The 14,173-nt window shown below is 40.6% G+C and overlaps 2 protein-coding genes across 2 annotated transcripts; both read left to right on the forward strand.

Moving 5' to 3' along the window:
* The first annotated feature begins 1,524 nt into the window (after window positions 1-1,524).
* Window positions 1,525-4,594, forward strand: LOC133124847 (ankyrin repeat and SOCS box protein 12-like). The gene is made up of 3 exons (XM_061236380.1): window positions 1,525-1,674; window positions 2,155-3,002; window positions 3,162-4,594. The coding sequence occupies exons 2-3, from the start codon at window positions 2,183-2,185 to the stop codon at window positions 3,293-3,295; spliced, it is 954 nt and encodes a 317-aa protein (XP_061092364.1). The 5' UTR covers window positions 1,525-1,674; window positions 2,155-2,182; the 3' UTR covers window positions 3,296-4,594.
* Window positions 4,595-4,720: 126 nt separating this feature from the next.
* LOC133123239 (APC membrane recruitment protein 1-like) lies at window positions 4,721-13,798 on the forward strand. Its single transcript, XM_061233579.1, has 2 exons — window positions 4,721-4,841; window positions 6,687-13,798. Exon 2 carries the CDS (start codon window positions 6,768-6,770, stop codon window positions 10,050-10,052), a length of 3,285 nt encoding a protein of 1,094 aa, XP_061089563.1. The 5' UTR covers window positions 4,721-4,841; window positions 6,687-6,767; the 3' UTR covers window positions 10,053-13,798.
* Window positions 13,799-14,173: the final 375 nt, after the last annotated feature.

The following is a 14,173-nucleotide window of genomic DNA, read 5'->3' on the forward strand; positions in this document are numbered from 1 at the left end:
GGTTGATATTTCTGCAGCATAAAAAGGTAAGCTGGCAATCCGTTATAAGATGGTAAGATGAGGTAAGTAATATAGTCAGAACTGTCTGAATCATCACAGCTGCTCAAGGAATGCTGTGAGAACGGCTTAAGTATGGCACACTAAATTTAACCGTGCTTGAGGTGAGTATCCCTCCTTCAATATAAAGTACTTTTAGTTCCCTGAAAAGCACCACAGTTAAATCTATGGTTATTGTTTTGAACAATACATTCAAATAGACAATGCATTTCACAAAGCAACAGAAAATTGCCATAGAATTTGAGAAATGTCAAGTCTGCCACACCTCATGTTGTTCTATGCTGCCATTTGTTAGCACCTTTAGCTTCCTGAAACCAGATCTTGTGAAAGCTCCTCTGGCAGCAGATTACAAATTCCTACTTTTATACTAATTGAAGCCTAGCTTCTTCCTTGGTACATTATATTACATTACAGGCATTTGGCAGATGCCAATAATGTTTTAATTCACTGAAAATACACATCACAAAATAATGCATTTTTAACAGCTGCTTCAAATATGTGTTATAAAATGAACCACTTTTCTATTGGTAAAAGCCTCCGATCAGTCAAAGACAAAATCTGTTATCAACTACATTTAGTGATCTTTCATGGTCTGCATTATTTATTTTATTGTAAACAATATTTTTTGGAAACTACTGTGTTAACAATCAGTCACAGAACATTGCCAGTCAAAGGAAAGTATCTTTTACATAGAGCATACATAGCGTACATACAGCATGTTTATTACACAATAGAATTAAATGGAATGTTTTGTCATAAACAAATAATTCTTTCACTTCTATTTTCCATTTATGAGTTTATTTTGTCATAATGTGCTCCATGAAATTCAAAATGACATTGTCAACAAGGGGAAACAAAGTGATTTGCAGTGTTCATGCTGTGAATGGCTGTGTGTATTTGTCAAATGAACACAAGACTTTGGGAAGTGCATGGACAGCTGATTGTTTACAGCAGCCCCTGAGAAAGTGACTGCAACAGGTTTGACCAAGAAGGCAACAACAAATGTGATATGTAAACATGAACCACGACAACCCTGTGAAACATGAATGTAAGTTAACACAAAGCAGGTTAACGTCAAATTTCAGAGGAATTGTTGTGTGGTAGGAATTACAATATAAAACTGTGTTGAGGGTTGAGAGAGAGAGAGAGACAGACAGACAGACAGACAGAATAGAGAGAGAGAGAGAGAGAGAGAGAGAGAGAGAGAGAGGGGTCCTCAAAATACAGTAGCAATTACGATAAATATTTACATGGATACTTGTTTGTTCTTGAGGCATGAGAATTCAAGGCCAGCCAATCAATCCAACTAAGATGGTGGCAAAGCACATGCCCATCACCCGTCTAAATATACCTTTCCTGCTCAAGCTTTCCAAGAATGGAAGTTTGTTGGAGATCTGTTTGCTGCCTAAAATTAGCCCCCCTTGACGAGCAGGCCATTCTGTGTGGCAGTGCTGTGTCAGATGGTGACACTGTGCCTCAGCTTATATGTCTGTGTCCACTGGAAACAGCCCCTTCCCAGTACTTTCCTTCTGTTCAAGCTACTGTTGCAGCAATGAGGGCAGGATAAATCTAGGTAACCAACTGCATCATCATTGGAAGTATGGATTTTTGACTGAGGTAAGTGTCTTCTTTCAGTGTCTTTTCTGCTTGGCAAATATGGCAAGACAAATATATATTTTTTATCTTTATGAAATACAAATGGAATTAAATTGCAAAGTTTCCAAAGCATTGTCATAATATGCTTCACATCCATTGGTGAGCAAATAGGTAGAAAGCCTGGGAGGAAATAGACCCAATAGTGGGAACCCATCCTCAAAGAAAATAAAGGAAAAATAAGTAATATTCTGGTGATATCTTGCAGCTCAACCAAGGACCTGTCAACATAAGCATGGATACAGGAATGTCAGCCACTCTTGAAGAGAAATGGATTTAATGAACATGTTGTTGGAACTGTAAAAAGATAATGTGTAATGTATAACAGATTACATTTAGGACCTATTGCTTGGTGATGGATGGGCCTACATCCGGTCTGATTTTTTTTTTCTTTTCATTTCTGTGCATAATATATATATATTTTTACAACCACTGCAATTCCAGATGGAGTTTTGAGAAGTTCATTTGAATAATGGTGCTCGGAAAAGCCATGGACATGAGCTTGATGGATATATCCAAGATTTTCTCCATGCTCCACTCCCGAGAGGAGGATGATGAAGAAGACTCTGGCGAGGGCAGGCTGCTGAACCAGTCCGTTTCCAATGATGACGCCGGACTCCTGGCTGAGCTGCTGTCTCAGGAGAAGTACAGGAAGTTCATCAACAGTCGGACAGGCTGGGGGATCCCTGGCACCCCTCTCCGGACGGCGGCTGCTCAGGGCCACCTCCGGTGCCTGGAGCTCCTCCTGGCCCACGGCGCAGAGGTGGACAGCCTGGATGTGAAGGCCCAGACCCCGCTCTTCACCGCCGTCAGTGGGAAGCATTTGGACTGCGTGGCGGCGCTCCTGAAAGCTGGGGCTGACCCCAACGGCAGCGTGTACAACAACTGCACTCCTGTACTCACAGCCGCCCGTGAAGGGGATGTGGACATCCTGAGAGAGCTCCTCCTGCATGGGGCGGAGGTCAACGTCCGGCCGAAGGTGCCCGAGTGGGCAACCAACGCCACGGCCTGCACTGGCCCCCTGTACCTTTCCGCAGTTTACGGACACCTGGACTGCTTCAAGCTGCTCCTCCTGCAAGGCAGCGATCCAAATTACAACTGCATTGAGGAGAAGCTGCTTGCCAGGATCAAGCAGCCTAAGACCGTGCTGGAGATGTGCCTTAGGTATGGCTGTGGTGTTGAGTATATCCAGCTGCTGATAGACTTTGGGGCAAATGTCTACCTCCCCACTCTCATTATAGACAAAACCACCAAGCAAAACGAAGCGGTGCTGCTGCTACTCAAAGAGAGAGGTAAGACTATTCTAGTTATTCATTTCATATCTGTAGTGCCTGCTCTACAGTTAATGGATTGCACTATATAACTAATCACTATGTAATACTTAACCTAATCTATATTGGTGCTTGTGATACCAAATTCCAGTTAACGTAAACTCTTGTGTTTATTTCCAGTTTGCCCCAAGTCACTGATGTCCCAAACACGACTTGCTATCCGAAGATATCTACGCGCAGCTAACAACATGCGTTCCCTCGACCTTCTGGAAATCCCCCCAATACTGAGAAACTACCTGAAACATGTCACATGATGTCACTTTAATTAACACTAGTATGAGGATCTCCTCACACTGGAAAAGGACACTGAACACAAACTGATTTCTTTCTGTGTTTCTTAGAAATATTCTGTAGACATATTTCATGATTCGTATTTTGTATTGTAAAAACAAACAAGTCTATCCAAGTCTGAATCTCCTTCAAAGGTACAACAGTTGTGTCATTCTTGTCCTCTGAACCCTCTGTGTAGGAACCTGGGTACTTTATAGCTCATCTCTTATACAGCATTTAACACTGCATAATTGTAAGAAGAATTTAATTCCATATACATTTTCTTTAATTGAGGTTTATCCAATGATTTAAAGGGTTAACGGTTTTTAGTGTCAAAAATGGCTTGAATTAAATCATGAAGCAGAGCTGCATGCAATTTTCTGCCGGTATGCATTTTGAATACAAGTTTATTAATATTATATTGTGGAGCTTTTTTTTTGCTGGATGTGTTAATTTAATAAGACTGTACACAAGTGAAATTATTTTATACTATCTAAGTAATTATGCAATGATTGTTTTTTTATTAACCAAACCAGCTTTAATTGATATATATATGAAATGTCATCATAAAAGATTAATGTTCATCAAAATAAATACGATCCAGGGAAGGGTTTTGTCACACCAGAATGTCTGCAGAACCTGTCCAGCAAATCAACAGGACCTGTGGATTTAAAATCAAGAATCAAAGTGTTCTGAAATTAATGACCCAGTCTGCACTGTAATTTATGTTACTGTTTGATAGTGACACTGATGTTTAAGTAACATGAAAGAAAAACATATGCCTTCTTTATCCAATCAGTTCACCATGCTAATTTTAAAATTAAGAAGTCAGCTGACCAAACTGGTCATGTGGCCTGGACATTGAGTATCAAGCACTCCTATTTAGACAGAGGTTGACCTTGTGCCACACATTTGCACTCTTATTGGATAATGCATGAAATCAGTTGCGTGGCTCAGGTTTGACGTCAACCTGTTTAACAACTGGAATCAGATTTGTAAATGGGTAACATATTGTTCTGCATTTGCATACTTTTTGATTAGTGTAAGTAGTGAGTTGGTCATAGACATAGTTGAGGTTCTGGGACCAAAATGTGTATACTTAAGGCATATACAAATGGCACAAAGGTATTTCTTTTTTAATCAAATCAGGAATAGTATATTTATGGTGTATATTGTGAAATTGGCTGTAAACATGAAAGGCTGTAGGAGTATAATGTTGTGTCATTGTACAAGCAACCAAAGAGCATGTCTTCTAATAAACTGCATCAATGGTTCTTCCATAATACACACAGAAAGAGCAGCGTGGTTTCTCAGAGATTGTCCCACCCACCACTATCATACTATTTGCTCCCTAGTTTCCTTTCTCTTTTTCAATTGGACCCTTCACCCGTCATTCATTTTCTGCCGCAAGCGGTCCAGCCTTTGTTTGCTAGTAACAAGTATGTACAGCTTCGACGGCTTGTTTCAACAGGATGCAAAACGCTAACATGCTGTTAACTTGTAGCTTCATGTAATACCTGTGGCCTAAAGGTGAGTGGATTTGTGTTCTTTAGCACTGTAACATTATCAAAGCGCAAAAACCATCTACAAGCACATCAAGTCTACCTAGCTATCGAGTTCCCTGTGCTTTGTGGCCAGTCCGCTAGCAGGCTTGCTAACTAATCTTTTGAAATTATACTTTTTTGCAACCGTTTGATTTGTCGCTGAAATACTGGATACTATGTTAACCCGTTAGCTAACTAGCCAGCCAATCTGAGAATTACTGCACTCCTATAACTGATTAAAGCATTAGTCTATAGGTTGCTGAACAATGTTGTGCTCCATCACATCAGCCAGTTTACTGTATTCATCTGAGTAGCCTGGCTGCTTTCTCCTGAATAGAGTTGCTGGAGATATTCTCTGTTATTGTAGGCTAGCCGTGTAACTCGCTAGCTTCCTGTGGTGATGCCGACAAATATGAATATTCTGGAATTGATTAACAAACTGTAAAACCAATGACAGTCGTGTTGCCATTTTGGCTTTGCGGGATTGGCTCGAATTCCGTTTAAGTTGCTATATAAGTTTCTGCATGTTTTATTGCAGTGTTATTCCTGGAGTAGGCCGAGCTTCAGTTCATTGGAGCAGAGCTTTACTGGGGGTAGCTACTTGACCGGGTTGAGACAACATGCGACAGGTTCAGATTAAGTTAATGTATTATTGTCTATTGTCAGAATCCAACGTTAGTTTTGTTTAATTAGCATCATTGTTTTAGTTGTGCTGAGTCAAACACCGAGCATTTTTGTTGAACCTATATAATTTCCTTAAATTCTTACTTCGAATGAATTTTAAATAGGAAAAGAAAAACAGTGGCAGCGAGATGCACATAACTGTTTACATCGGCAATGAAAAAAGGAAATGAAAGTAGGGTTATTCCTTGAAAAATCAACCAGTGGTGTGGGAGTGGACCTCTCCAATTTTGCTCAAACTTTCTGTAGCTAAATGTTCTTTATATATTCAATAAAGAACATCCAAAACATTAGCCTCATTGTGTCACACTACACGTTTTCTGGTTTCTCCCTACTTTAATGCCAAAGATATGATGTAAAATTGGAGTGGTCAACTCCAACACCTCTGGTTGATTTTTCACCCAGAACACTTGATAGTATACCGATTTCCAAATATTGTACTTTGAGAAAAGTACACTTTTCATCCACACTGGGTCTGTTCCCTGATCTCAGAGGACATGGTAAAGATGGATTTATGGTGGTGTCACATCAGTGTGTTTGGTCTTGTTTTGAAACAAGCCTGTACTGTATACTTGCATTTCATATGTTTTGGATGTTCTGGTATAATGAACAGAGGGAACCTGAAAAACACAACATCCTTTCTAAAGTCATACCTGCACACTATTGTATAAACATGATTTAATGGACTATGGATTGTGTTCCCAAATTTTTGTTGAGCATATCTAGTTTCTTAATTTTATTTAGTTGGAAGGTACTGGCCATGAAATCTGTACATTAATATTAATTGTTGATAGAAGCAAATCAATTTTCTGGGTTTTGGTGTCAATTCCAAATTGAATTAAATGCACACAGTTGGTTGGAATTTTAATTGGAATAGGATACAAACATTTATTATATCAACAAATATAATTATAAGTATGAGTAGATGTGGATTGAAGGGAAAGGAATCCTTGGATTCCTGGTGAATAATTTATTTTTTCAAAAATGAACATTCCATTGTGAATTGACCCCATACCTGTAATTGTGTAAAAACTGAATAAAATATACTATTATTTGAACTGAACAGGCTTGAAAATGGGCATGGTAACATGTACAAAAGACAATGATCTAATACATTTTTTCTCTTTTTTTTTTTTTGTTGAAATTTCAGAACATAAGATGTCTCCATTTTGACTTTGATGTCAGCTTTCCTACCCACATTTGAGCAAACCCTTTCATAGATATAATCACCATGGAACCAAGAAAAGAAAGTGGGCCCATTGGTGTGACAGAGCCTTTGATTGGGGACTCTGGACAAACTGTGAGGGGGCTCCATCTTGAGGTTATGTCTTCATCTGAGTCATGTGATGTGAACCTTCCAGAGCCACAACCAACCAGGTCACTGAAGTGGACTGCCCTCAAGCTCTTTGGGGGCAGAAAAAGCATATGCAGTCTGCCAAGCTTCTTTAGGGGTCGAAAATGTCATGGAAAGGGAAATTCAAAAAAGGGGATAAACAAGAGCAAAACCCACGATGGCATCAGCAAGGTGAGCTGGGAAGATGGAGGTAGAGCAGGGGACATGCCAACAAAAGACTTTGAATACCACACACAAAAAGACTCTGCCTTACCAAGCAGCAAGAGTTCACAGGTTATGAATGAGTTTTCTGAAGAGCGTGTGTCCTCCTGTCTGCCGTCACTCAGTGGTGACCATAAAGCCTTTTGGGACAAGTCCTTGCCCTTCCGCCGACCAAAGAGAGGACTAAAAGGTTTCTTTAACAGCCTCAGGTGTCCCAAAAAGCACAGAAATGCTGAATCTGGAAATCGTGAGGCTTTTGAAATGTCGGGAGACATCAGTGAACACATGATACGTCCCACTGAGTCTGAGATTGATAACCACGACCCAAAGAGTGTGGGTAATTTAGTTGAACCCAAGCCTCCTGCTTCTGATGTCAAAGATACTTTAATTATAACATGTGAAGTAAATGAGGAGGCTTTTGTGTCTAAAAACAGTATTGACTGCACCGACCAAGACAGCTTGAACTCACTGACAGGTGCAGTTCTAGAGCTAGCATCAGATGCTCTGAATATTGCTACTGAAGGTGAGGCTCTTTGCTCAAATGTTGATCTTGACCTTGCCCTTACGCCTGTAGCCAGGCTGGAACTAACACAGGAGGGTAAACAGTTTCAGCCACCTGACCATATTGGGGTGAAATCAGCGGATGAGGCCTCTCTGAAAAGCTTTGACTCGCTGACCGGTTGTGGTGATGTCATTGCCGACCAGGATGAGGACAGCATTGCTGATAGGACAGTTCTGGGAGAGAAAGGCCGCTGTGCTGCCAAGCGGAGCTCCAGCTATGTGAATTACCAAGGTGGAGGGGAAGAAATGGCCACTCCTGATGAGGTTGACAGTGTAGATTATCTTAAGGGACTGTGGGAAAGTGATATAGTTGGAAAGGTGGGCAGCTGTCCCCGAGAGCACCCATGTGATATTAGCCTAGCTGAAGCACCACTGATTCCCTCCTCCAATATGGATGCTGGTGGCAATGGCAGTAGTTTACAACATGTAACTGGCACTGGCCATGCACCAGTGCTTGCCTTGACACCTCAGAGTGACCAGCAGGGGTCACTGCCTAACAGTGATGAAGGCTATTATGATTCTACCACTCCGGGTCCAGATGAGGACAGACACGACAATATTGTTGGAATTGCCAACGAAAGGCTTCCGAGGGACAGTTATAGCGGTGATGCCCTTTATGAGCTCTATGAGTCAGAGGACCCCCTCACAAGCCCCCCTCTGGAGGGGAAGCACTCCATCAAAACATTGTCATCCACACTGGACTCTTTAGATTTTTTGTGCTTGACATCTCAGACCCCTGAGGAAGAGCATCTCCCTGGACAGGAGTGTGCACAGCAGGGTGTACAGAATTCAACTGCCAAGGAACAGGCTGAATTCAAATTCTGTTTTAAAAATAGTCCCACTGAGTGTATCACAAGGCTAAATAAAAAACAAGCTTGTCAAAACGAGGAGCAGCAGGTTATTTCATGGACACCAAGTCTGAAAGGAGAGCGTGTTTCATATGAATATGGTTGCCTTAATGACAGAAACAAGAATGGTCAAATTGTGTCCTACTTTCAGAAAATAAAAGACAATCATCTAGATGACACAAAAGTGGAAGATGTCATCTGTACCACTGCTGTCCCAAAGTCAGCTCTACCACTGCGAGATTTATCCTCATATGCAGTGCAAGGTCAGCGAAAGGACCTTCCAGAGAATCAAGGGAAAACACATCCTTCAAGCAATGTTGAGGTAGAAGCAGAACGTGGCAAGACTGTTTGCTATTCCCAAGCACTTGTGAACTTCACGAATAACGCCAAGCTTTTCAGTAATCTCTCGCGGAGTCCTGAACCTGGCTCTGTGTTTGCCCAGAACATGGAGGCTCTTCCAGCTATGGTAACTTTTGATGTATTTGATACAGAAAATGAGGGTGAATGTGATCGTCACACAGAGATGGAGACGGAGATAGAGCTGGAAATGGAAATGGAAATGGAAATGGAGATGGAGATGGAGGGTACAGATGATGATGTTGAGTCTCCCTACGAGTCCTCACCATATGAAAGCTACCTACAGAAGGATGCTTTTGCAGAATGGGATGACAAAATGTTAAATGACTTTGACCGGAGTTTGTTCTATAATAACGCCTGGGGGGTTGCAAGTCTTCCACGGTATTATGGTCTTGCTGGTATTAGCCCGCCTGTACCTGCTGCACTATCCGCAAAGAGGAGGAGCAGGTCCCTAGACACAGATGCCTTAGAATCTGAAATAAGTGACTTGTGTCTGACAAAAAAGCCGAAGCCTGTGTTGATTGATCTTCCGAAATCTGAACAACGTTCCATTAACACATCCCCTCTACACCTGAAAACTAATGGCCACTTAGCCAACCCAGAAACGCAGGGCAGAGCAGAAACAACCCTCTCATGGCAACCACAGACTTCAGGAAACTCGGTGCCTTCGCTAACTGATGAGAAAAGAATAGGCTGGATGCAGAGTGTTTTAGAAGGGGCCAAGCCAGCATTCCATCCGCAATCTCAGCACATAAGCCAAGCTACTAAATGCAAAATCAGACCTCAGATTTCCAAGTGTGCAGTGGAGGAGAAATTGGGCTGTAATTCAACACTGCAGAGCCCCGGACAGATGGTCAAATCGTCACATCTGCCAGTACAATGTGGTCCCCACAGCTTTCAACCTGATCCGTCCATGTCAGGCACCCCAGGAGAGTTCTTATGCAGGGATCCCACTCAAGTAACCGCATTAGACGACAGGAACCAAGCACATTTCCCACAGAAACATTGTGCGGAGCAGCCCCACAAGTCTATCCAACCACCTTCGAAGATCAGACCTGTGGGAATCACTCGAGGGATGCCTCATTTCCGTCCAGACACAAATCGAAACTCCAACTGCAAGAAACAAAGAGAATGTACCAGCAAAGGCAGAGAAGATCTGAGTGTGCCTGTTGGATTTCACAAGCACTCAGTGTAGAGCTTGGATTAGTTTGAAGGTTCTCCAGTCGAGTATTTGTATGGATTATAAAAATGTACTGCCAGTATGCCAATATGGTCATCTTACAAGTTTTCAGACACAACACCGACCACTAATTTTCTATTACTTGTCTTTATTGAAAATGTGCCATACTAGGCAAAGCTTAACCATGAAGCCTTATTATTTTCTTGAAGAACAGCAGTTCTGATGGATTCTTGCCAGAATGTGTTAAGGTTTCACCATGATTGTTAATTGCTAGGATAACTGATCCCTCTGTGTTTCTGGATTTAAATGGAGTAAAAAGCAATAATTAATATTTTTTCCTCTGTGGATGATTAGGCATTTTTTTTCTTTCCTAAAATTACCGTATCTAATCCTATTTGTAGTCTTGAATCCAAGAAATGGCCTTTTAGAATCTACAGTTAGGTAGTGCATAAAACTGTTGTTTTATGCATTTGCTGTTAAATGGTACTGTTTCTAGTCTTCAGATTGCTGTCACAGTAAGCACAAGCTTGTATTTTGTATTGCAGCACAAGTCTACCTGTCATGCTTTGATGTGCTCTTTGTAGATTAACCTCACCAGAGCATTCAAATGCAGATCATACTTGATGCTTTTATGATTCATACATCTATGTCCTGCAGACCTTGAGCTGGTTATTTCAGTTCAGGGTTCTCCTTGGAGGGTGGTTCATGGTGCTTTGATTAAGCCACCCTTTAATACATTTACCCATTTATCTAGGTACGTGTCTTTGCCTTGTTCTTTTTTTAGTTGTGAATGCCCTGCTGCTATTGTGTACCATTCATTTCTAAAAATACTGCTACAAGCTGTGCTTTTTTTAATTTCCCAGGCTGCTGGACGGTCTGGAAGTAGACTGAATGTTCGTAATCTACTGACATTTATTAGTTTTAGTCAGCCTAGAACTACAGACATTTATACTGCTACATATCAAACAATTTATGAACACCTAGTTTTACTTCTCGTTTTGCCAAGGAGATGACGTGGTCGGCCCTGGATTGCAGTTTGACCGACAAGCTTGAAAACGTACATGACAAAGCAGTGTCATAAAATATCGGTTGTCATGTAAGAGATAATCTTATACAATATGAATTGACACATGGAATCAGACAAATGTAATTTTACTGTTGATAATAAACTCGTATTAACTTGTATCTCAGAGCACGGGCACATGCTTCACTGCACTGCTGAAGTAATATCTCTGGGTTCTTTGTGTGCACTAGCGCTTTATCTGTATTTATCTGTAGAAGTATTTTAGGATTTGCCAAGAATAGTTTATGTGCTGTGGATGAGACCTGGTGTAGTTTACATTTTGGTTAACCTTTTTTTGTTTTTACCTGCATCATTGATTGAACAAACATGATTGCCAGTCTGCTTGGGACTATTACACTTTCAGACTATAATTATGTTTAACTCCCAACTTCACTTTAGTGTGATTGGCTGCCCGTTTGCTGAATGATTACATTTGGATAGCTCCCCTGCTTGTGATCTTTGCTGCTCATTTTTTATTTTATTACAGCAAACGCAGAACATACCTTTACTTTTTCATGGGCAGCTAGTGATAGGTACCCAGGGTAGGCTTTTGCCCTCACAGGGCATTTCAATTACTTAATCCCCCCAGGTCTCTCCCCAATTATGTAAATGTTAGACATATTTCTTACATTTAATGCAGCAGTACTTAAACAAATAAACATGCATGCTACCTACATGCACACATGCCCCTCCTCACTGACCCGTGGGTCGAGCTGTTGTCCCAGTGACAATGCAGGATGGTCATCTCAGTGAGAGGTCTGCCCTGTTGAAGTATGAGCTGGTCTCCTGCACTTACCAAGTGATGCATGTATGCTTGTGTTAACCACAGCATGGACTGACCACACACAGCCAAGTTAGCTAAACCGTGAGCTGCACTGAGCTTTGGACTGCTCTACGGGAAATGTGTAAACATCCTATTAAGGTTTAATTGTCAATCTGGTATCCTTACTTAAGGGAAAGATTGTATTTAATAGGGCTTCAGACTGCCTTAAATCACTGCTGCTAGGCCAGGCTTCAGTGCCTTCTCAGTGTTATTCGAGATCGTACCAACAAGATGGTTAGCTCATTCTTTGTCTTCTTTGCATTCTTAGATTAAGAAAGAGGTAGGAAACTCTGGCCTGAAATGGCAGTGATGCTTCTGTTTGAGCTTAATGGCACAGTTTGATAAATTATGGTCCTTAAACCTGAATGTTCTGAATGAATCTGAATGGTGACAATGCCAAGTACCTCCAGCACAAGGTCACCTGCTTACATTAAACCTGATAACGAATCCAACTGTGTCGTTTGTGTTCTGGGTGGTGCTAAAACCAGGACTGTATCTGGCACTCAAGGAACAGGGTTGTCACTCCAGTCTAGAAAGTGGCTGTTCATAACAGCAGTTTTCAGAAGTACGCTATACAACAGTTAATGAATATTCATAAAGTGAATTGCAGGGCAGAGAATTACTACTGTGTTGTTCTTGTTAATGCCCCTTTGTGAATATAAAATGAACTTTCACCTTCAACAATAACTTCCCATTTTTAGACTGTGGAGCTGACTATCTGGTTAGTCTATAGAATCAGTGAAGTGTCTCATTTACATGCTAATGTAAAGCATTTCATATTCTTCTTATGAACCTACCCTGTTCTTTTTTTATTGTACTGATTTGTTGTTTGTATACATTTTGTCATGTAGAGTTGAGTACTGATACTGGAAAAGTATTTGTGTGAAATTTATTTTATGCATATTGTCATTTATTTGTCTATACTTACCAACAGCAGCCTTTCTTTTTACAAAATTATTTGCTTCATTTTCTACCTGTGAATATTAATATAAAATTAATTTCTGTGACCAGTTCTTGCCAACATCTTTGTGCTGAAATGCTGACCTGTTTGCTTTTAGAAAATATTTTGTAAGTATGAAGGTACAGCTGCATTTGTCTTGTTTTTCTCTTTCTCTCTGGAGCATTCAGTTTGTTTTTTTAGCAGGAGCTTCTAAAATGATTGTGGTGAATGCCCTGCATTTTTGATGTTTCATAAAGCATGTCTTCACTATATGAATGCGTTTCCTATTTTGTGTTCAAGCTTCTTCTTTTTGAATGTGCACAGCATCCAGGACACTCATGTTTGAAATGTTGTACTTGAAATGTTCAGATTTAAAACAATATTTTTTCTGGCATGTCTGGTGCTGGTGGTCTTCTGAATATTTTTTCATGATGGTATTAAAGGGGCCCAGAAGAACCCACAAACTGGTCAATAAATGTTTGGGTGCTCATCAGAGCAGAAGTTATTAGGATTACAGTTACATTATTATTGTACATTTCTTTTTGTAACAACTAGCCAATTAGCTTCTTCTAGATGGATGGTTATTGTTAAATATACTAACCCTAGGTGGCAAGTCAGGTAAAATATCACATTTGTACCAGTAATACTCCTCACTGCTTGTGTAGGACAGCATTATTGTTGAGGTGAGGTGCTACCAAATATTTTGAGAAATTATGTGTCTGGTGGATAAGAGCAAGACCTTTTTTATGACAGCATTTTGAAAAATGTTAATGGACACATTTGTTTGGTACCACAATCCATTTCTTGAAACCTGTTTGAAAGTGCCAATTTTTTTTGTGATGGGCACATTGTACACCAATTTTGAGAAAATATTTTGGGATTGCGCTGGGTTTTGTGGCAGAAGCTGAAAAAAATAAACTACACAGTGAACAAAATTACTTCATCATGGTCTTTTGTAACATAAGGAATGCATGTGATTGTGGTATATTTCCTCAGTTAAGGAAAATAAAATGAGGGAGAATGTACAGTTTCATTAGACAAGAAAGCTAGAGGCACTTTTTGAATCAGATTTGTGCTGGGCTCCTCCAACAGCCCCCCCCCATGTTATTGTCAATATTACACTCCATCTGCTTGGGGCTTAAATGATAGTAGCTTGTGAACTCCAGCTCTTGGGCAGCAGGAATCTGAGGAATCCTGTTGGAAAAAGCTGATTGAAGCCCACCCTACTCCAGCAGGAGGAATCAGTATAAACCTTTGTGCTGAGTTGTCAGAATAGTTTTTGATCAGGGGAAATAAATTGTACATTTGTC

This window comes from Conger conger, chromosome 3, assembly GCF_963514075.1.
Source record: "Conger conger chromosome 3, fConCon1.1, whole genome shotgun sequence".
Classification (NCBI taxonomy): domain Eukaryota; kingdom Metazoa; phylum Chordata; class Actinopteri; order Anguilliformes; family Congridae; genus Conger; species Conger conger.